The sequence below is a fragment of the Lissotriton helveticus genome, chromosome 4_1 (assembly GCF_964261635.1).
Source record: "Lissotriton helveticus chromosome 4_1, aLisHel1.1, whole genome shotgun sequence".
NCBI classification, from domain to species: Eukaryota; Metazoa; Chordata; class Amphibia; order Caudata; family Salamandridae; genus Lissotriton; species Lissotriton helveticus.
Genome location: NC_136063.1, coordinates 624,691,868 through 624,716,855, shown reverse-complemented (window position 1 = coordinate 624,716,855; position 24,988 = coordinate 624,691,868). Strand labels below are relative to the sequence as shown.

At 47.2% G+C, this 24,988-nt stretch overlaps 1 protein-coding gene across 1 annotated transcript in view; it reads left to right on the top strand.

Annotated features, from left to right (window-relative positions):
- RAB2A (RAB2A, member RAS oncogene family) overlaps positions 1-24,988 on the top strand; it is a 331,511-nt gene that overhangs the window by 160,492 nt on the left and 146,031 nt on the right. The window contains exon 5 of the mRNA XM_078687265.1: positions 2,008-2,100. Coding sequence (XP_078543391.1) covers positions 2,008-2,100 — 93 coding nt within the window. The remainder of the gene's footprint in view (positions 1-2,007; positions 2,101-24,988) is intronic.

Here is a 24,988-nt window from a genome sequence, read left to right as displayed (position 1 = left end):
CCCTATGTATATGTAGTACCACTGTACTTGGGACTTACATGTAAATTAATTTTGCCAATTGGGTGTAGGCAAATGTTACCATGTTTAAAGGAGAGAGCACAAGCACGTTAGAAATGGTAAAGTGCACCAAGTTCTAAAAGCCAAGAAAAACATGTTCAGAAAACAGAAGGGTGAAGGCAAAACATGTGGGTATGACCCTGCAGAACGGGCCAAGTCCAACACTTCCAATCTGCTCGAACCCGGCGCTCAGCACCATATTCCTCTTGTACACATGGTGAACCTGCTCTCGCAGCGGGGTGGCCATGTCTTTCTTCTTCATCCCTTTCCGGAAAGGCTGTGGCCGCACTTGCACAGATTCAGTGGTGCCAGTTAGGGCCATTCAGTTACTTGCCTGTACTAGTGGATATCACCTCAGCTACTGGTAAACTTGCCATGACACTGATTTATGTGGGTTCCCTAAATAAGTGTGTTCGGTAGTATGAATCGAAAGATCTGCACCTCTTTGAGTCCCGCCTTTCTAACGTTGCGATTCAGACTGTCTCCTGCTGAAAAGAGCCAACAGTAAATGGTTATTTGGCTACTCTACCTGCCTTCATGTGTCCCCATGACATCCGTTGTTTTCTTAAACGTTTAGTTACTTGTTCTCTTCCTCTCTTTTTATTGTCTCTTAGTGGAGTTTGAATCTTGTACTAATTTACCTTAAGGCAACCCCATTTGAGCCGATGCAGAATTGCCTGATTCGACCTATGACTCAAACTTTTTTCTTAGTAGCAGTGACTTTGACTACTAGAGCAGTTCATCCCAGTTCCTCTCAGTTCATGCACTATTTATGGTTTTCTTCCCAGATAAACAGTTTTTGCACCTTCCAATAGCTTCTGTCGAAAGTGGTATCTGCCTTTCACATGGGCCAGTCAATCAATCTGCTACCCGTCATCCCTCCTCCTCACTCCACAAAAGAGGATAGACTGGATGCAAGAAATACAGGGTGATGCTCTATCATCACAATCGACTGGACAGAGTGGATGAACAGCTCTTGATAGACTTAGCTGAGGCTAAGAAGTGCAAAACTGTGTACATGTGCACCATTTCATGTTGATTGCCCTTTTTTATTAAACTCTAATGCCTTAGCCAAGAAAGACACTAGTAAATGTCTAGCATTCTTGTCCTGGGCTGTGGCTGCTTCCACCCCACTCAACAGAGTTGTGACAGTGGCTGTCATTTGCCATGTTGTCCTCTCTACATACTTTTTCTAAACATTCCTGCCTCACACATACAGTGGCTGGTACTTTGCTGCCTGTGCTGTTTGTTGACTTGATCAGATTATAGACACAATTCAATCGCACCACCCAGAGGCCATTGCTTTGTTTCTCAGTCATAAGTTGATTAATGTGCAGGAAGAAGAATCCATCAGAAGAAGAAGTTTTTTACCGTCTGTAACGTATTTCTAGTGCCCACTATGACCCCAAGATTCCTCGCCATACACCTTCCTTAACTGTAAGTTAGTGACTTCATTAATAGGATCCCAGGGTAAATACATCAAGTGCCGTATTGTTGTCTTTGACACTCCTGGTTCCTTTAGGGATGCCTCAGTGGGTTCAGGAAAATACTATGTACTGGCTCCATCTCGCTGCTTGGTGTTGTAAATATAGTCAATGTTGTAATACCAATGGCGGACAATAATCCAAACTTGGAGTTCCTTGCAGCACTGGAGAGCTGTAGCTGGGATAGTCCTAATGTGAGGAATCTGCAGGAAGATACAGTCTCCATCAGAAATATTGTTACTGTAGGTAACTAACATTTTCGTTACACTGCTACTTGTGTTAGCGTTGTTGCATGTGGCAAATAGGTGATAAACATAATGTATTTCAAACCAATTACATTATTTTAAGAAGTTTTTCTTTTTAGTTACTGACTAAACATGTTACTTTCAATGAAAAACGTATATCACATTTTTAACAATAAAATGTTTTCTTTTGTAACAGTAACGGTGATATTTTCTTTATGTAGGAGAGACACATTCAACCATTTAACAACCTGGTTAGAAGATGCACGCCAACATTCGAATTCCAACATGGTTATTATGCTCATTGGAAATAAAAGGTAACTATCTGGAAAGTGCCATTCTATGCATGGCCATGATGGGAATGTATTTATTTATAAAGTTTTATATAGCGCGTTGGAATTCTTTGATATAGCAAGTCTGTGATAATATTACTAAAGTAAATGGTGCAAATAAAAAAAGGGAGAACTACTTCCGTATAGAGGTAAAAGTGAACCACAGGTCCCCAAAAGGGCACATGAAGCACTTGAAATATCCGAACCTTAACCGCAAAACGGGATTTAACAGTCTATAATTAAGACATGATTTATTAAAAATGAGCATACGAACAGTGTTCGGGGTGGGATGAGTAATCCAGGAGCTGGCACTGACAGAAAAGAGAGAGCACTGCGTACTCCGCCTTTACATTTTTAAAGCTTTACACTTGTTAACCGGGCATGCCAATGAATCATTGTTTTGTAAATGCGTTGTATAGTCAGTCAAGTACTCCATGGAAATCTCGCCACACCAGGCAGCCTTTTTCTTCATCCAGGATCACTTTCTATCAGTTCTTAGTGGTAGTTAGTTGATCCATCTTCACCACAGCACTTTGTTCAATTTAAAAACAAAAGACAAGATTTGAAGCTCCTGCATGGGAAGGGTTTATTAATTCAAGAGTTGAGCGGGCTGAGTCCAGCGCATCCTGCCCTGCCGGGTGTGCTGTGCGCCTGGCTGCTCGTCCTCCGCCTGCAGCCACCGTCGAGACACTGGAGGAAGCTGGCGCCTTGCTGTCGGGGGGGGGGGGGGGGGGGGGGGGGGCTCGCCGTTCTCGCGCTCACGTTTTTGATGCGCTACACAATTTTAATACACAAGAGCAGAGGCGGCCCCCTTCGGCTCGGAGGTGAGCCTGTCGATCTGGGCGCCACTGCCACCGTGATTTGCAAACGCTGGCAAAGATCGTCTTTGCACATGAGGCTGGGACTGCAGAGCACATGCTGAAGTGAAAGCTGGAAAAGGTATTTACTTTGCCCCACTCGTTTGCTGGTTAAGGTACTTAATTTGCCCCACTCGTTTTTGAACCTCCTTTGTTCAAAATGGCCGGGGCCATAAACTGAGCACTTAATCCCCTCCTATACCGCCTGAACCCACGAGGCCCCTCAGCAGCTCCACTTAAGATAACAAATCTGAGATAAGACTCCCCATGGCATGCAAGATCCTGAGCCAGCCGGAATAGAATCTGAAACTGTTCTTCCCTGCTCTGAAAACAGAAACAACTAAAAGAGGACTAATGATTCTATCCCCCTTACTTGGCAGCCATTTTTAGACTACTCTTTCTATCTTTGGCGGCCATCATGGACTAGTCTTTCTGACTACTCTTTACTATCGGTACCACAGACTTTACATAGCTCTGTATTTAAATCTTGGTGTGCTAAGTGTCTGCCTGTACTGCAGTATTATATTATTATTGGTATTTTACAGTTTATGTAACCTACACCCATTTTTACTTCTCCTCACCGACAGTGCACTGATTGCTACCTCATATTTTACCGGTTGCTCACTAGTGTCATATTTGTTTATTGCAGTCATTTGTTTGCACCTATATTGGTTCTAGTAACTCATTAGTATTTTATCCCTATTTGTACACTATATATATTGTAAGCTGCACCCATCTCACTTCTATCCCTATTATTCACTGATTGCTACCTCATTTATTTGGTTTCAGTCTTGTAAGCTGCTCCCATCTCACTTTATCACTATGATGCACTGATTACTACCTCATTTATTTCGTTTAGTCTAGTAAGCTGCACCCATTCACTTTCTATTCCTGGATTACACCGAAGCTACCTCTCACAGTCTGATATGTCAATTTGGCTCCATTTAACTGATTGCTAACTCTCATATATTGTACATTTTGTAAGCTGCACCTGCGCACTGTTTGTTCCTGGATTGCACCGATTGCACCGACTGCTACCTCTTATATTTTCTGCCTACCCTTGGCCACTCACTAGTGTCACTCCTGTGCTTTGTAACCAACGGTTGATAGTTGTTCTTTGCATATGTGTATTATTATCGTTCTTCCTCCCACACCCACTGTTACAGCCATCCTAACATGGATCTCATCGGCAAGCACACATATAGAATCAACTACCCTTCCACTCTCACCAAAAAAGCCGCTAAACGCTTTAAACACAACTTCATGAGGTCGCACCCTGAAACGCCCTTTGCCGACACCTACTTCTCACCGGGCAATGGAGCCCTGAACATTGATATCATCTTCCACACCTCACGCAGAGCTCAATGGAGAAAAGCGTTCCTAACCCTACTCACCGTCTCCACCACCAGGAAAACCGCTCATGGCCTAACTCTCTCTATCACACCTTCCCAACTCTTCCCTGGCAGAACCACCATTACTATCTACAACAACGGGATTGTCCTAATTCAATCCACAGACAAGAACCTGGAACTACTAGACAACCTGTTCCCCAATTTCAAAGAGCACCTCTCCAAGCTGCGGACCTCCACCCATAACTTCTCCAGCACCATCACTCCTGACGTCGCAGCCCCCACCCACAGCCCTTCTAACATAGCTCAGCAGAGGATCCACACGCACTTCACCTCTACCCCCAGCACCCTAGTCAATAGCCCTCCTGCTGTTACCACCCCACGCTCCCCAAGCGCAGCCACAAATATCTCCCCCTCATACACTAGCCGCCCCTCTAACACTATCCCCTTGATCCCCACTCATATCACTCCCATTCCTCTCTCCCCTGACATAACAACTCCCACCCACAACCCCTCTTACCTAGACCCGCACCAGAACGACACACATAACGACAAATCCCACCCTTTGTTCCCCCTCACTCTCAGTCCCGACATGAGAACACTCCCCCCATACATCCTCGATACCCCCACATCCTCGATACCCCCAGGCTCCCTTCCCCCCACCTTACACCCCCCACGAACGCCTCTGAACACACCACCGTCCGGAGCTTACCTCCCCCCCTCCCCCCCCCGCGACAGATCCTTCTCCCTCCCCTACTCCACCCTCCCAACTAGACCCACAGAACATACCACCTCCCTTACTGTAGCATCCCCCCCTCTCTCCCCTCCCATTCTCAGCCCCCACTACCTTCCTGCCACCCCCGGTGTCTTCAGCCTTCACTCACTCTTCAACTCATCGACACAGTCTCCGTCCGACGTCTCTACCTATGCCTCCCACCTTCCCCCTACCTCACCCACACCCCTCGCCCACAAATTCTCCCACACATCGAATGCCATCCCACCCAATATCACCGTAGAACCCTCCAATAACGCTAGCATATCCCCCCCCCCCTCGGTACCCTGCTTGCTTTCCAGCTCACTACTCAACCACTCGCCAACGGCTCTCATCACCAACTCCATCCCCAATACACCTCTGGACTTGACGTTATCCACCCTCCAACAAGTCAAAGAGGATGTCCTACAAGTCAAAAAAGATCTCCACGCAATCAAAGAACTTCTCTTCTCACAGCCCAGTCAACCTCCCACCATTCCACTACCCTACAAACGACGCACCCTCCCCACATACCCTCGCCTTCAACGACCCCCGCGCTGGCCGACTATCCCCGCTCGCAATAACTCCCACCGCCCCCGTCGTGTCCTCAACTCCCTGTCGGACCGCGACTTATGCTCCCTCCTTCGCTCTTATGGCCCAGGTCCGGTAAAACACATAGCCATCACACACATCCCCATACTCACAATTCTCACAAATCCCCTGAGGCTCCCAACCCTTAGCAACAGAGGTTCCGTCCCTAACAACCTCAGAAAAGTCCCCCTCTCTCTAGAGGGCTCGACCACCCTTCTCACTCCCAAACTCAAATGCATCCTACTCAATTGCAGATCGGCCCAGAGACACTCCTCCGACATCGCTGACCTCGTCTCAACAATGGATCTGGACCTAGCCATTCTGACTGAAACTTGGCTTACTGAAGCCTCTACACCGATAATGGACATACTAGTCCCCCCCAATTATCACATCATTAGACTGGACAGGCCTCCTGGCAAGACGGGCGGGGGAATTGCATGCATTTTTAGGAGCAACCTCTCCGTTACTAAAGCCACCTCCTCCCCCCCTTACTTCCTGTGAACTCCTCTGCCTCGATATCACCAGCGAGGGCAAACAAGTTTGTGCTTTACATCTCATCTATCACCCGCCTGGTGACAACCTCACATTCACTCAACAATTCATGGACACGATCACATCCAATGCCGGTCGGCAGACCACCCAAGTCTACCTGGGTGACTTTAATCTCCACTGGAACGATCAGAAAGACGCAGTGGTGAATAGTCTCAAAACTTTCCTTAATGCGCTTGACCTTACCCAAATATGCGATAGACCAACACATGACAAAGGCTCGATACTCGATCTCATCATCGCCGAAGAGGACTCTACCCAACTGGAGTCGATCCAACCCTGTGACTGGTCAGACCACCACATTATCACCTTCTTTATCAACGAAAAAGTTAAACTTAACCCGGCTCAACCTAACAAATCCAAGACCTGGAAAAGGGACATGAAGAATCTTAACCCCAATACCCTGCCTCCCCACATCGGCAGTCTCCTCCTTCCCCCTTCAGGTGCCTCGGATGTTCTATCACTGACCAATCACTACCTTGACTCTATGAATTCAATAGTCAACGAAGTCGCCCCATTGCAACTGAAGAGAGTCTCCACCAAGATCTCTTACCCTTGGTATGACGGCAGACTCAATGATGACAGGCGTGCTATGCGAATGGCAGAGCGCACCTGGAGATCTAACCCCTCATCACTGCATCTCAAAACGCTTAAGAACAAGAGAAATGCCTACTTTAGGAAAATAAAGCGCGCAAAGTCTGACTTCTTTAGCCGCCAGCTGGACCAAGCTAAAAACAGGCCAAAAAAGCTGTTCGAACTAATCAAAACTCAAACAAAGTCACAACCCTTACAATCAAACAGCACAACAAGCGATACCCCACACTGTGAAGCCTTCTCTGCTTTCTTTAAGCTAAAGACCGACAACATAAGAAATGACCTCATCATGGATGTAAGCCGATCCCCGAGCCACACCAGAATGTCTAACACTCAACCTAAAAATCATGCATCATGGTTGTCCTTCGACACCTACTCGGAAGAAGCAATACACAAACTGCTCTGCACCTTGAAGCCCTCTAATCACCTCATAGACCCCCTACCTGCTAATGCTGTAAAAGACTTCATCTCCCTGCTCCTCCCACTTTAGACCAAAATCATCAACAGCTCCCTTCAACAAGGTCTCATCCCGGACTCCCTCAAGGTGGGGCAAGTCACGCCTATTCTCAAGAAACCTACAGCTGACCCGTCTGACCTGAACAATTACCGCCCTATCACCAATATCCCCACCCTGGCCAAACTGCTGGAAAAATGTGTCCAACTCCAACTAACAAAACACATTGATCAATTTGACCTCCTCAATCCTCATCAATCAGGCTTCCGAGCGAAACATAGCACGGAAACAGCTATGACACACAATTGATGACGCCCTCCAAATCCTTGATCGCAATTAGTCCTGCCTCCTCATCCTTCTTGACCTCTCTTCAGCATTTGACACGGTCAAACATGAGAACTTCCTGGAGCTGCTAAGCACTAGAATGGGTCTATCGGGAACTGTTCTCAAATGGTTTACCTCCTTCCTTCATAACCGGTCTCAGAAGTTCAAGATCGACAATGTGCTATCTACACCTGTGCCAGCAGATCTAGGTGTTCCGCAAGGATCTTCACTCTCCCCCACACTGTTCAACCTCGTCATGGAACCGCTCGCCGCCTTGCTCCAAGCATCCAATGGTCATTCCATATGTACGCCGATGACACACAACTTTACCTAAAGCTACGATCCCCGGAAGATATCAATCTTCTGAATTCCACACTTAGTAACACTCAATCTTGGTTGGCCGATAATCACCTCAAACTAAATGCTCTGAAAACTGAGTTCCTACTCATTTCACCTCCGACGAAAATGACCACCACCCAAACCTGGCTCAATAACCTAACAGCACTCCATGTCCAACCGACCATCGTGGATTCTGCGAAATCCTTAGGCATCACACTCGACGCCAAGCTCAACATGCACAGCACGTTAGCAAAGCCACAAAAGGAGCTAATTTCCAAATCAACACACTGAGGAAACTTAAACCCTTCCTCCCAGCCAAAGACTTCCAAACTGCTGTACAAGCTTTAATCATCCCTCGCATAGATTATGGAATTGTGGCCCTCAGCGGACTCCCGCTATCCACAACAGCACCCCTAAGAGCCTCCCTGAACGCTGCCGCGAGACTCATTACTGGCTCAAGTAAACATTCGCATATATCCCCAGACTTAAAATCTCTAAAATGGCTGCCTCTTGAAGCCAGAATACAGCTAAAAATTGCCGTTATGACACACTCGGCCGTGCACCACAAGGCACCCAACTACCTCGCTCAAAAGCTGTCTATATCAGGAGGTTCGAGATCCAATAGAAGTACAAAAAATCTACTCCTGAAACCTCGTAGATTCCGGAAAGAAAAAACATACAAGCGCTCCTTCTCAGGAATGGCACCCAGGATCTGGAATGCGCTCCCTCCTGAAACCAGGCTTATCTCCTCCACTGCACTCTTCAAGAAAGAGGTGAAAACCATCCTTCTGGCCAAGATCTCCTGAACTTTATAGATGTTGGATCAGAGACTCTGCATCGCTTTATATTATTGATCACCTGATTGTTTCTTGGCACTATATTCTTACTTGATTGTGACACCACTATGCTACTCACCTACTGCCGACCAATATATGATACACTTCAGTTTGTTGAATCACCGTCCCAATGCCCCCACCCCATGTTCTCTCTATCCTAAGAAATTGGTATAAGCCATCCCTACATCAAATGGTTACCTGAACTCTATTGTAGCGGGATCAATGACTTGCGCCGTCTTATATTATTTGTTACCTGATTGTATATCTGTATGTTTTCTGTACATTATTTTTATCTTATTATGTTAGTGACTATTATACTGATCCCATTATGTCTGTTCAGTTCTATTGCCCCTACCCCTGTCTCTGTGAAGCGCTCTGATATCTGTAAAGATCTTGTTCGCGCTATATAAAACTTTGAATAAATAAGAGTATTGTCTTTGCAGCTCGTAAGCCAGTCTTTGTAGACTTCTCTTTTCACCAACAAGTATCTTCGACAACCACCGCAAAATTTCAGTCTTCATATAGGTGTTGGCCTGCCAGTAGCCATTATTTATGTCAATGAGTGCGAATGAATGGTTTCCTTTACCATTGAGGCTTGCCATTCCTGGATGAGAAGCAACTCTGTGAAACTCAGTGGAACTCAAGCTAAGGTCGGGGATCTGGCACGAAAATTCCCTTTTTTAGAAAAAAAAGCTTTGTATCATAGCCTCACACTGCTTATCTGCATAATTGCCTGGTAGGAAGTTTGAGGTTCTTTAGAACTTGTGTTACTATCTTTCAAGAGCCTTATTACAAGTTCTCGATTATATATTTTAGGGATACCGTGGTGCAAAAACTCTGATTCTGGCTGGCTTTGCCTCACAAAATAACATTTTTCACAAGTTATTCCATTTCCAAGTTATTAATATTGCTTTAATCTCGCGGTCAGTGACGACAGAGAAGTGCTGCATGGCGGAGCGAAGTACACTAGGGCAGGGATGTGCTGAGTGAGAGCGTACCCTGCTCTCCCTATGGTGTGGTACAGAAGTTGGCACCCCAGCCTCCAGTTTCCCTGGACCTGGATACGTGTGTTTCTGGGCCCAGAGTTCCTGGGTTCAATATTTACTTAATAATTTACAACAAGGGGTGGTGATGGACAGAGTCTCTGAATTAAGCAGAGTACTCTCACCCAGTCAAGAGATCAGGGCTAGATCCAACACCGTTTTTTAGCTCATTGCACCATCCCAGTTTCAGAACCTGGCTGTATGCAAATTAGTCTGTCCCTGGCCCAGTGCATCATGGGAACAGGGCAGACCAGACTACAAAAGCCAATTCTTACACTGGGAAGGAAACAAGCTTCCGGGGACCGGTTTCTGGCATTTCAGCCGTCTTCGGCCCGGCTTGCTTGAATCCTGATGGTGCAATGAGCAAGGGACTCACATCTGAGTATACCCTTCCACGCTTAGGGTGGACAAAATAATTTACAACAAGGGGTGGTGATGGACAGAGTCTCTGAATTAAGCAGAGTACTCTCACCCAGTCAAGAGATCAGGGCTAGATCCAACACCGTTTTTTAGCTCATTGCACCATCCCAGTTTCAGAACCTGGCTGTATGCAAATTAGTCTGTCCCTGGCCCAGTGCATCATGGGAACAGGGCAGACCAGACTACAAAAGCCAATTCTTACACTGGGAAGGAAACAAGCTTCCGGGGACCGGTTTCTGGCATTTCAGCCGTCTTCGGCCCGGCTTGCTTGAATCCTGATGGTGCAATGAGCAAGGGACTCACATCTGAGTATACCCTTCCACGCTTAGGGTGGACAAAATAATTTACAACAAGGGGTGGTGATGGACAGAGTCTCTGAATTAAGCAGAGTACTCTCACCCAGTCAAGAGATCAAGGCTAGATCCAACACCGTTTTTTAGCTCATTGCACCATCCCAGTTTCAGAACCTGGCTGTATGCAAATTAGTCTGTCCCTGGCCCTCAGCGGACTCCCGCTATCCACAACAGCACCCCTAAGAGCCTCCCTGAACGCTGCCGCGAGACTCATTACTGGCTCAAGAAAACATTCGCATATATCCCCAGACTTAAAATCTCTAAAATGGCTGCCTCTTGAGGCCAGAATACAGCTAAAAATTGCCGTTATGACACACTCGGCCGTGCACCACAAGGCACCCAACTACCTCGCTCAAAAGCTGTCTATATCAGGAGGTTCGAGATCCAATAGAAGTACAAAAAATCTACTCCTGAAACCTCGTAGATTCCGGAAAGAAAAAACATACAAGCGCTCCTTCTCAGGAATGGCACCCAGGATCTGGAATGCGCTCCCTCCTGAAACCAGGCTTATCTCCTCCACTGCACTCTTCAAGAAAGAGGTGAAAATCATCCTTCTGGCCAAGATCTCCTGAACTTTGTAGATGTTGGATCAGAGACTCTGCATCGCTTTGTATTATTGATCACCTGATTGTTTCTTGGCACTATATTCTTACTTGATTGTGACACCACTATGCTACTCACCTACTGCCGACCAATATATGATACACTTCAGTTTGTTGAATCACCGTCCCAATGCCCCCACCCCATGTTCTCTCTATCCTAAGAAATTGGTATAAGCCATCCCTACATCAAATGGTTACCTGAACTCTATTGTAGCGGGATCAATGACTTGCGCCGTCTTATATTATTTGTTACCTGATTGTATATCTGTATGTTTTCTGTACATTATTTTTATCTTATTATGTTAGTGACTATTATACTGATCCCATTATGTCTGTTCAGTTCTATTGCACCTACCCCTGTCTCTGTGAAGCGCTCTGATATCTGTAAAGATCTTGTTCGCGCTATATAAAACTTTGAATAAATAAGAGTATTGTCTTTGCAGCTCGTAAGCCAGTCTTTGTAGACTTCTCTTTTCACCAACAAGTATCTTCGACAACCACCGCAAAATTTCAGTCTTCATATAGGTGTTGGCCTGCCAGTAGCCATTATTTATGTCAATGAAAGCCCTAGTGCGAATGAATGGTTTCCTTTACCATTGAGGCTTGCCATTCCTGGATGAGAAGCAACTCTGTGAAACTCAGTGGAACTCAAGCTAAGGTCGGGGATCTGGCACGAAAATTCCCTTTTTTAGAAAAAAAAGCTTCGTATCATAGCCTCACACTGCTTATCTGCATAATTGCCTGGTAGGAAGTTTGAGGTTCTTTAGAACTTGTGTTACTATCTTTCAAGAGCCTTATTACAAGTTCTCGATTATATATTTTAGGGATACCGTGGAGCAAAAACTCTGATTCTGGCTGGCTTTGCCTCACAAAATAACATTTTTCACAAGTTATTCCATTTCCAAGTTATTAATATTGCTTTAATCTTGCGGTCAGTGACGACAGAGAAGTGCTGCATGGCGGAGCGAAGTACACTAGGGCGGGGATGTGCTGAGTGAGAGCGTACCCTGCTCTCCCTATGGTGTGGTACAGAAGTTGGCACCCCGGCCTCCAGTTTCCCTGGACCTGGATATGTGTGTTTCTGGGCCCAGAGTTCCTGGGTTCAATATTTACTTAGCCGGTAATCCCAGCCCATCAGGACACTTGTTATTGCCTAGAGCTGCTGCACTACCCAGTGATACTGCTCCAGGTAATTTATAATAAGTCCCTTAGACACAGATATGTCCCTACAGCTGATCCAGGAAAGATTCCTTTGTTGCTTCTATCAAGGAGTGTGGAATTGGCCTTTGCTGTCTTACCTCTCTGTAATAGAACATTGCAGCCCAATAATCCCACAGGTTTAGCACCAAACGTTAGGGATGTGGTACGTACTGTGGAGCTCCACTCTTAAAGTAGTGAGGTCCTCCCTTTTCTCCATTCCCCACCCACCTACCACATTTTCCATCCTCCATTTACCTCCACCAAATCTTGGCTCTGTAGACTCAGAATCCAGCCAAAACCCCTGCCTTCACTTTTCCCGCCCTCTTCAAAAAGCATATGTTTATAGTTGAGTATGTTTGCTGTAATTCCACTACTTCCTTGAATATCAATACCCCACCAGGCTGGGATAACACTCCAGGCATGTAGAGCAGAGACAATACAAACTGGAAAGCATGAAGTGAGGTTCTAATAACCCCAGATCCATGAAAGGGAGATTGTGCTATACCTGCAATAAGAAAGAGAAGACAGCAGGCACGTTGAAGCTACATACATTCAAAAAACTGTACAACAGAAAAAGACTGAAGCACAACAGTGTTATGTGCCGCCAGACAACCAGTTTTTGGAAACTTAAGGGATGTTTTTAGTGTCCATCTCTCATGCAGCACGTGCCCACTTACTGTATTTGATCAGCACACAACTCTGAAAAACAAATGAATGTTGATGATCTACAAACAATACAATATCATTTACCGACAATAGAATATTCCTTTAAAATGTATGTGCAATTAGCTAATATTTCTGCTCTTGAGGAAATTGTTCTTAATCCTAGCTTGCTAAAGCTGCATATTTCCTGAAGAGCCAAGATGAAAAGAACCATGGATGAACACATACGGAAAATAACTTTGTCATGCTTCTTGCCATCTTTGAGCAACGTCTCTTCATGCATACCTATCAAAATGTGACCAACTTAAGGAGGGCAGCATAGAAAATAATGAAATCGGGTGTTTCGGCTGTAGGTCACAAACACAACATATCCATGCTGCACACCACAACCCAACGCCATCTAGCTCTTACTACACTTTTACCCTCTGGATCACAGCAGCCTACAAAAAGAAAGAATGCAACTGCAGGCCCAGTTATCACACTGGTATGGTAGTGTTGCTGAACCCATGCCTTCATATGCTGAACAGATCTAGGCATTGCTCCTTATTCACCATTTTAGCAACAGTTTTTTCCACGTTTCACGCCATTCCGCTCTGGTTGAATTCAGCATACGTTAGTCCTGCTTTCCAATTTTCTATTTTATGCATTGTTTGACCACATCAGCAAACATTTTACGCGAGGTGAATTTAATGCAATCAGTTCATGCTTCATAATAAATTGTTTTGTAATTCTGCAAAATTATGAGAACAAAAATACAGTACATTTACTGATATGTAAAGAAATTCTTTAGCCTGGTCAAAACTCAGTGTAGTCTGCATAAAATAGTGAGATGAAGCCTACACTCCAGCACGTCGTCTTGTTGGTGTACCTTGGTGCCTGTATTCATGGATGCTGCAGCTGACATCAGACTTGTTTTTTCAACTCTAGAGTTCTAGATACATAGCACCCTGGTATCGCATACTCCTAGGACCGGCTACTGTACTTGTAGCTCACCTCAGTTTGCCTATAATGCATGACACCTATAAATTCTTAACATTATGAAAAACAAACCACATTTCTGGAATAGTCTACAGTTACATTGTAGACGCTTGTAATACAATATGACAAATAACTCTGAGGAAGCCATCTGCGATTTTCGGATGACGAAACAAGTGTTGGCTGGGTAGAATCACCTGTATGAAATATCAAATAAGATGTATGTGCATTACACTTAATGGCTACATTGTGAGTTATGAGAATTCTTGTGGTTCCTGTTGGAACTATTTGGACTTTGCCAACTTGAAGAACATTTAGGTGGCTACTTCCCTTCTTTGCTGAGCAGCCACCCACGGAATATAAGGACTTTGTACCCTTTGATACTTTGAGATTGCACTCACCAAAACCTAGCCATTGAACAGTAAATATTTCCAGTATTTACGTTGATACTTTCTCTCAAGTGCCATTGAGCTTGTCTTGTCATCTGAGAAGGGCAGGGCTACTACTCATTACAATCTTCTTAGGAGGTTCATATTATTTACCAGCTCTAAGCTAAGCACGCTGTTGCCAGTTCAGTACCTGTGGACATCTTTTTAGGCTTTTTTGTATAATTCAACTACCTGCTTCACTTTGAGATTACTTTTGTCAAGCTACTCTCTCGATGTATCCAATTAGTTTGCTTAATCCAGTTAGTGTATAGTAGCAAAGAGTGTGTGGGGAAATGTGCAGTCCGAGCCATTTTCTCTCTCTTCAAAAGTCCAGAATGCTGACTATTTCTTATAATTTATTTAGGTGAACAACTGGTTGTTTCCTGGAACTGTGTAATTTAAAATATCTGTCTGACTGCATCACAAAGTTCTTGCAGTTCACTGAAGGAAATCAGAATTATCAGTTGAGCATTCTGTCCTTGAGGCAGCCCAGACAGAAATTACAAAAAGCATTTGCAATGCAATAGGTCTCGCATTTGTGAGAGTTTGAGCTATTGGCATTGAAAATGACAATGCCTTTTATGTATGTGTTTTAAAAACTTGCAAGCGGTTCCTTAACATGCACTTTTCTACTTATAGTCGTTGCTTGCGAAAACCAAGGTAACTGCTCCTCGTTTATTGCCAGACTTGCTTGTCATAAGCAAGGACTACAAAGTGCTTATTTACTCACTGCTTTCAGGTTTTCAAAACACCTAAATAAAAGGTATTGTCATTTACAATGCCAATAGCTCAAACTCTTGCAAATGCGAGACCTATTGCATTGCAAATGCTCGTTTTCGTATATGTGCGAGTTTGTACCTGCACTGGGCTTAGCACATTTTCCATCATACTTAATACTGTCCTACTCTGCACCTAGTTCACATATGTAAGTGTATGCCACATGGAATACCGGGACAGTGCGCTGTATTTGTAATACAGCCCCAGGTGTGTCAGCCCAATTCAGGCAAATGAACACTACAACTCCCAGAATGCACTGATTGTTTAACTTAAATCTCATACCTGGAACCTTTCTGTTCCGGTGACATTGAGTCATCTAAGCACTCTATAAATAATCTATAATAAGCTTTGCAAAAATATATGGCCACATGAATTACCAGAAGAAATAACGCAAGTTGCTGTAGCTCTTGAGTCTAAATCACCTCAAGGCATTCCTGGTATGGAGGAAAGAGTGCACACAAAAATTCAGTAAATGGTGCTTTTGATTATGACTATCTTTAAGTGCACCTACTCCAACCTCCATCCTTTCTAGGCCAATACAATGTGCATCATTTTGCGTGAGGCTCACAAAACTCTACTTATAGAGCTTCGAAGCTCTTACTAAGTTATAAATAGCTCATCAATATTATTATAGCTTTTGAACTACATTGGAGGGATGAGTGTTAATTAACTGATATTAAAAAAATACGCCAAATAGGCAGTCCCTCTTGGAGTACATGTTGCTTTCCATTGCATCGTTAACTTTTTAGACATATTAGTGGAGAAGTGTGGCTCACTGGTTAGAGGCGGCAGACCCGTAAGCAGAGAACGGCCCGGGACCAGGGTTCGATTCCCGACGCGGCAGGGTCGTGGACCAGGGTCAGCGGACTCGATAATTCTCGCCTCGGTGCCTACTCTAGTCAGAAACCACACTCGGCAACTCTGGGCATCAGCTTGCCTCATCTTCACAACGGCCCCCCCCAGACCGCCGGGGATGCTTGGTCGCACCTTAGAGATACCCATCAGGGACCATCTCTCAGGGTGAGCCAGGACGGGTTCCCCAGCGGTCGAAGCGTGGAGATACTCCTCCGGGAGTCGATTCCTAGCGCTATATAAACCCACAATTCAATTAAATTAAATTAAATTACCGTTAGGACTTTGCGCCAAGAAACAGAGAGCTTCACAAAGATCATATCCATTGTAGCAGGAGTAACTTTAACATGAGGCGCTATATATGCAACCGTAATAAATATGTATGTAGTACGTATGAGGGATTCGTACACTGACAACCTACCCACCAAATGACCGCTTCAGGTGAGGTCAGATTACAGAATCTAGCACATCTTGGAGGTGGGGGCATCGAATTGGAGCAGTACAGCATAGAATGGTGTTGTACATAGGTGCCACACATATTTATTTACACTTTTGAAGTGGCTAGAACCATTCTTTTTTTCTTGTCAATTAGGCAATCTGGAATTAGAACCTGAGCCTCTGGTCCCCACCGTTGGTCACATCTTCTTGTCCTTGTCAAAATCACTCACAATACTGTGTCACAACACATAGGAGCCTGAAATCCCTGTACAAAAACTTTTTCTTATGCTATCTAGTTGTGACATCAATAGTCCCATAAAAAGAACATTACATAGCTGCCAGGTGTAATAAATAAGTACAGATGGTTTGTGACGTCACAATGCCTCTGCTCAAGCCATTAGGCAGCTGCTGTTGAAACAATGAAAACAAGAATTCGCTTCTGTAGTAGGGGATCTCTGTGTATAGTCATAATCTAGTGAATAGTCCCGCCCATGTGCGTGGACCCCGAGCAATCAAAAATAATCTCTTAAAGTGTCGAAAAATGCAGAACTGCACAGACACTTAAGAGAGAATTTAAAGACAGATAATGCAGCCTATATCCACAGGCTACACTGTCCAGTACTTCAACTAGAAATTCCACCAAAAATCCACAAACAGCAAAGCCTGTCCAGATTTCCCTTGCTTTAACAGCAAAAAAAACCTCTGGAATGATAGAGAGAAAGACCTGGACAGACAAGCCCCATAGGCTGCCATTATGTGGCTCAAAACAGGATACTGTGCCTTTAAGAGAACCTTCCAGAACTTCACAGTATCCCAGAATGCACTGCAGGTCCCTTTTACTTTCAGTTCTTTTTTCCGGCTCCTGCTAGCAGGACCCTGAAGCATTGAGCTCTCCCTTTTGGGATTTATTTTTGTGATTTCTCACTTTTTCAAGTGTTTTTTGGTACTTTGTTCAAAGTACTTTGGTTATTTCTTCTTTGGTGTGCTTTTGGGGCAGTCTTTTTGTCGAATGTGCCTGCATTATTTGACAAATGCCCGGAGTGTTCCAGGAAGAAGGCCAAGACTGACCCACATGAAGTGTGTATCCTCTGCCTTCCCTCATAAGCCTGATGAGTGTGAGATCTGCCAGGGATTTACCACCAGGACCCTGAGAGACAGAAAGATCCGGCTCCAAGGCATGGAGGAGAGAAGACTGCAAGCAGAGGTGGGTCTGGGCAGGTTCCATCTGCCAGTGCTGAGGCCTCTGGGGGGCTCCCCAGAGGCAGGAAGTCCAGCAAGCGTCCCCATTCTCCGTCGGCGTCGATTGCACCGACTACGGCGTCGAGAGTGATGACTACAGTCTGTTCCCCGTCTCCCCAGGGCTCTGGGTCGATGCGGCGTCGACGTTCGACGTCGAGGGATCTGAACAGGCCGCCGTCGAGATCACCGGTGACTGTTTCGTGGTCGACGTCGTCGAGGACTCGACGTCGACGGGTGGCCCGGCGTCGGCGCTGGCCGTCGTGGCGACACCGCCGTTCGCCTTCAGCGAAAAGGAGAAGGTCGTCGTCGTCGAGGGGGCGATCGCCGTCGAGGCGCAAGAGATTGCCGTCGAGGCACAAGAGATTGCCGTCGAGGGACAAGAGATCGCCGTCAAGGACGAGATCACCGTCGAGGCACAGGAAGCCGTCGAGGCGAAGGCGATCGACGTCGAGGCGATGGAGGCCGCTGTCGAGGCGGAAGCGTTCGCCGTCGAGGGACAGGCGTTCGCCGTCGAGGAAGCGCAGTTCGACGTCGAGGGGCCGACGCTCGCCGTAAGGTCGCCGTTCTTCGACGCAGGAACGGCACAGAAGGAGTTTGGGCGCCAGGAGTCAGTCTGGCAGGTGTCGAGTGCCTAGGAGAGACTCTCCCACATCCCAGCCTGATAAGGAGGGCGGGTCACCGGGCTCGGTGTACTCCCTTGTGTATACCCCTCCTAAGCCGGGGACAGTGACGCCTCCTCCTCCACCTCCTTTGCCGAGAGGACTTCCTCCGCGGGTCCCTACCCCGCCTCCTCTTCCACCTCGGCCTCAGCCCCAGCCTCCACCTCAGCCGCCGGTTGACAAGCCTCCACCGCTTCCTCCGAGGTCGGTTTCCCTGCCCAGGTACCCGACTCCTCCGAAGGGGACCCCTCGGCCGAGGGGACCACCCAAGCCACAGTCTCCTGTCCCGATGGAACCGGTAGGGCGACAAAGCCACGAAGTTGCGATCCCGCTCCGGACGGAGAGGGAGGTCGCGTAGTCGTACCAGGTCCTCGACGAGGTCAAGACGGCGCCACAGGAGGCGCGGATCACGGTCCCGCACGGGCTCTTCCAGGACAAGGTCCTACTCCCCGACCTTGTCAGACTCTCCGGGGACTAGGGTGTCTCCCGTGGATGACATCAGCACGTTCCAGGATGTTCTCCTGAGGGGTGCAGCGAAATTAGGGATCACGGTGATGGCTCCCACACCTACGACGACGTCCGTGATCTTTGAGACACTTCACAAGAAACATTTGTCTCGCCCTCTGCTTCCGCTCGTGCCAGGCTTGTTAGAGCCATCGGAGGAGCTTTTCCTTACGCCTGCAGTGACGAGAGCGGCTCCGTCCCGTCTGCTGAAGAAGTATAGGGCTCCAGATTCCGACCCGGCTTTTCTAAGGTCTGACCCGGTTCCGGACTCCGTTATAGTGACGGCAGCCAGAAAACAGCATTCTACCTCTCCGTCTTCTACCGTGCCTCGGGATAAGGAGAGCCGATGGATCGACTCTAATGGCAGGAAGGCTTGTGGGACTGCGGCTACGGCCATGAAGACAACCGCTAGCGATACGGCTCTGCTGGGCCGGTATGATCGTTCCCTGTGGGAATCTCTCCAGCAGTTCACGGAACTCCTGCCACGAGACAAGAGGGAGGATTTCCTAGAAATCCTGAAGGAAGGGATGCTGGTTTCGAACCAGGTTATCAGCGCGGCTGCGGATGGTTCCCTGTTGGCGGCCCATGGTTACTGTCATGGGATCAACCAGCGACGCCATGCTTGGCTCAGGCTCACATCACTCAAGCCGGAGGCCCAGCAGCGAGTGGCTAATCTGCCCTTCTCGGGGGAGACCCTGTTCGGAAAACATGTGGATGATGAGATGGCCCGCATGAAGGCGGAGGCAGAGACTCTGACGGCTGTGGGCTTGGAGAAGCCCAAAGAAAAGAAAGCCTACCGCCCGTTCCAGAGACGGTTCGGGGCGCAGGGCCGAGGGCGAGGACAGGCTTCAGGACAGCAGCAGCAACAACAGCAGCAGTTCCGGAGGCCCTTCCAGAAACGCCAAAAGGGTAGAGGAGGTCAGCAGTCCTCTACAGCGAACAAGGGCGCGGCCGGGTCTCGACCCTGAGTTGTTACTTCCCCTACATCCGTTACCCGCTCTGGTGGGGGAAGCGTCCAATTTTTTCGGGCAGAGTGGAGAAAAATTACTCGGGACAAGTGGGTGCTGAATATTGTTTGCAATGGATACAGTCTTCGGTTCACCGGCCCGCCTCCATCGATTCCTCCGGTCAGCTCGCAGTTTCAGCTGCGCGAGCTCCAGGCGGAGGCCAATATCCTGTTGAGGAAAAAGGCGATAGAAGACGTACCTCTGTCTCAAAGAGGAAGAGGTCTGTACTCCCGGTTCTTTCTGGTCCGCAAGAAGGACAAGAACGAGTTCAGGCCCATTCCGGATTTGCGACAAGCAAACAAGTGGATTCGCAGAGAGAAGTTTCGCATGCTGTCGTTGCATCAGATTTATCCTCAGCTGCAACAGGGAGACTGGCTGTGTGCCTTAGATCTACAGGATGCATACTTCCATGTGCCCATTGCACACAAACACAGGAAGTTCCTGCGATTCCAAGTCGGCGCCAATCATTATCAGTACACAGTACTGCCATTCGGATTGAAGTCTGCACCCAGGACATTCTCGAAGTGCATGGCAGTGGTAGCCGCACACCTAAGGAAGAACAAGGTGTTTGTCTACCCGTACCTGGACGATTGGTTGATTAAGGCCTCCTCCTTCTCGGAAGCTCAAGCGCACTTCGGGAAGACGTGCGTTCTCTTGAACAAGCTGGGGTTGCACATCAACATGTCCAAGTCTGTCCCGACTCCGGTCCAGTGCATACAGTACCTGGGAGCCTCCATCAATACGCTGTCAGCAAGCGTGTCTCCTTCGGAGGAGAGACGGTTATCACTCCTTCAGAAGGCTCAGGCTCTTATGACCACTCCATCTACAACAGTGAGGACGGTGTCTTCTCTACTGGGGTCGATGGCCTCTTGTATTTTCCTCACGCCACACGCACGGCTGCACATGAGACCATTGCAGGAGTGCTTGGAGGATCAGTGGGATCCGAGGAAAGGATCTTGGGACGACAAGATACGACTGTCTCTGCATGCTCTTCAGTCTCTGAAGTGTTGGTGTTCAGCTGAGAATCTCCTGAGAGGGGATCCCTTCCACAAGGACATTCCTACGCAGACTATTGTGACGGATGCGTCTCTCCACGGCTGGGGGGCGCACTCCGGAGACCTACAGATTCAAGGGACGTGGTCCCAGATGGAGTCCACGTACCACATCAATTTCCTGGAACTCAGAGCTGTTCACTTGGCACTGAAGGTCTTTCTTCCGTCCTTCCGGACCAACTCTTTGCTTGTTCAGACAGACAATATGACCACGATGTATTACCTCAACAAGCAGGGGGGGTCGAGATCGCGCACTCTATCGCAGGAGGCGCAGGCGATCTGGCACTGGCTTCTGGCCAGAGGACTGACGATAACGGCCACCCATCAACCAGTTGTGCAGAATGTTCAGGCAGACGCACTGAGCAGACTGATCCAGGAAAACCACGAATGGGTCATAAACAACAAAGTACTAGGAGAAGTCTTCGCAAGGTGGTTGACTTCAGACTTAGATCTGTTCGCCACCGCCGAAAACAGCAAGTGCGGAGACTTCGCCTCCAGGTACTACCAACCAGGGACGCTGCGGAATGCGCTACGGATCAACTGGTCGAACAGCTTTCTGTACGCTTTTCCACCCATTCCCCTGATTCCGGCGGTGCTCATCAAACTGTCCCAGTCCAGGGCACGGATGATCCTGATTGCCCCGGAATGACCAAGACAGTGGTGGTTCACGGACCTACTTCACCGGTCGCTCCTTCCTCACATACGGCTGCTGTGCAGGCCGGACCTTCTCACGAAGTTCGGGGGGCAGATGTTGCACCCCAACCTCTCGTCTTTGAGTTTGGCGGCATGGCTCCTGAAATAGTGCAATATGGCCATCTGAATCTACCAGAAGATTGCATGGACATACTGAAGGAGGCTAAGCGACCTTCCACTAGGACTTCTTATGCTTATAAGTGGAAGAGGTTTTGTATCTGGTGCAAGTCTAAGAACTATGACCCGACGACATGTAAGGAAGATGTCATCCTTCCATATCTTCTACATCTGGCGCAGTCTGGCCTTAATGTCCATTCCATTAAGGTTCATCTGGCTGCTTTGACTGCCTACAGGGAATGCCCTTCACAGACTTCCTTCTTTCAGATCCCTGTGATCAAAGATTTTTTGGAAGGCTTGAAGAAAGTGTTCCCTCCTGTCCGGCTTCCTTCGCCTTCATGGGAATTGAATGTGGTGCTGTCCAGATTGATGAAGGAGCCTTTTGAACCTATTCATAAGGCTTCGTTGCAGCACCTATCCTGGAAGGCGGCGTTCCTCGTGGCCATTACATCGGCCCGCAGGGTGAGTGAAATTCAGGCGTTGTGTTGCCAAGAACCTTATACTGTATTTCATGCTGCTAAGGTTGTTATGCGTACTCACCCTAAATTTCTTCCTAAAGTTATATCTGACTTTCATGTTAACCAGACCATAACTTTACCTACGTTTTTTCAGAATCCTTCCTCTCCAGCGGAAAGGTCCCTGCATTCCCTGGATGTCAGGAGGGTGTTGAAATTTTATCTGGATAAAACCAAGGATATTCGTAGGTCAGACCAATTGTTTATCAATTATGGATCAGTCAGGACAGGTCTTGCTACCTCTAAACAGTCCATTTCTAGGTGGATTGTGTCCTTTATACAGTTGTGTTACCAAAAAGCTGGTAAGACCTTAGGGGGTAAACCTAAGGCTCATTCCACCAGGGGCAAAGCTGCCACGACTGCTTTGCTCCGTAATGTTCCAATTGCATAAATCTGCAAGGCGGCCACTTGGAAGTCAGTCCATACCTTTGCTAAGCATTACTGCCTGGACACTGATGCTAGGGCAGACGCTCAGGTTGGGCAGGCTTCGCTGCGAAATCTGTTCGCACAGTAGTGGTGTTGTTTCTCTTTTCTCCACCACCGCTTTGGTGTGGGGATGGGCTTGCCATTCTATTCACTAGATTATGACTATACACAGAGATCCCCTACTACAGAAGGAGTAGTTTCTGTCCTGTAACTCCAGTTCTGTAGTAGGGGTATCTCTGTTATAATCATAAGCGCCCGCCCTCCTCCCCGGTGGAGAGAGATATTCATGTAAGGAATGCTACAGGTCTGGCGTGTTACGCCTTCAAAAAGAACTGAAAGTAAAAAGGACCTTCAGTGCATTCTGGGATATTGTGAAGTTCTGGAAGGTTCTCTTAAAGGCACAGTATCCTGTTTTGAGCCACATAATGGCAGCCTATGGGGCTTGTCTATCCAGGTCTTTCTCTCTATCATTCCAGAGGTTTTTTGCTGTTAAAGCAAGGGAAATCTGGACAGGCTTTGCTGTTTGTGGATTTTTGGTGGAATTTCTAGTTGAAGTACTGGACAGTGTAGCCTGTGGATATAGGCTGCATTATCTGTCTTTAAATTCTCTCTTAAGTGTCTGTGCAGTTATGCATTTTTCAACACCTTAAGAGATTATTTTTGATTGCTCCGGTGTCCACGCACATGGGCGGGACTATTCACTAGATTATGACTATAACAGAGATACCCCTACTACAGAACTGGAGTTACAGGACAGAAACTACTCCTTCTCCTTCTTCTGAATTGTTTTATTGAAATCAATAGTTTTCAACAGAAGCAGTCATTAATGGCTGTCTGTTATCTTTCTTGGAGAGTTATAGTTCCTAACAGGACGGCAGGAGTTGCTGTGCGTGTGATGAGTGATGCCTATTTGTGAAAGGGAATTACGCTTGACTGTCATTGACAAGTTTAATTTTGCACTTAAGTTCCACTTGTATTCTACACGATCGGAACCATGTTAATTCATACGAATCGGTAAGAGACCGAGGATTGAAGCTTTTTTGGGGAAGAGGGTAATGGGATGACCATTCAAGCTGCCACTTTTATGACTGCAGGCTTGCATCTTTCCGTTTTTGCACAAGTTCATCGTCGAGCTCTGGCTGTGGAATAAACAGGGCAGGTAGAGGGAGGAACTTAGAAGAGTCAGATCAGTGTCAAACATAAGAGCTACCAGCATTTGTCAGGTCACAGCAAAAATATAAACGCCAGAGGGGAAGGTGCCGACCTATTATGGAAGAGACTGAAAGGAATGCAGGGGGTGTAAACTATTGACGGTTGGAAATCTGTATTAGTGGTTAAATTGAAGGTTATGGCGAAGGCCAGTCGTAAAAATGGAGTACGACACCAAGAATCCTGCTTGGAGGTTTGGGCACTAGAATAAAGTGCGCACCAACGAGTTCCACCCTCCTGTGATAACATCCAATGTAAAAGAGGCAGAGTCGCCAGTCGAGAGGTATGCAGTCATTTCTGGCCCCTTCGGCACCTCTGTGGCGTGCACCCTGCCTCTGACGGCTGCTACAAAGGACGCAGGTGGTGCACTGCGAGGGCAGCTAGTAAATTCATTTTCAGACCACTTCTGTGTATGTGACCGGAATCTTAGAGCTCCCAAAACACCCTTAGAGGACCTGAGCCCCACAGAAGCTGTAATAAAGATTAACTGGAGCTACCGCTTTAAATATAACCCTCCAGAACTCCTGACACTAAGGATGCTTCCCACTGAGAGCCTGTCATTTAGGGTGCAATCCCGGGGACCCTGATTCTTCCCTTCTGACATCACTTACAGTTCATGCCGGTAAGAAACATGCCTCACTTTTCTCCTTACTCCTCACGGTCACCGCACAACATGACAACTACTTCCAGGTCAAAGGACAGCGCAGGCAGAGACAGCATTTGTTCTGAAGAAATAACTCTTCTATCGCGTCACAACCGTCCGCGAAAGCTCATTTGCAATGCAGCTCTGTCACTGTAGGGTGCAGCATTACTGGCCCCCAGTGCTTCAACGTGGGGTCTGGGAACTGAACGAGGGAAGGGAACAAGTCCTGGGGGTCGAGTTGCTCCGTGATGATGGGCTGATGAGTGGTAAATGAGCAGTATACAGGAAACACAGGAACGGAATTGAAACCTGTGGTGCGCGTGCACCACTGAGGAGCCGGCGCGGCAATCGAAACCAGTGGTGCGCTCGCTCCACAGAGGAGCGAGGGAGCCGGTCGTCTGTGCTGCGTGCTGA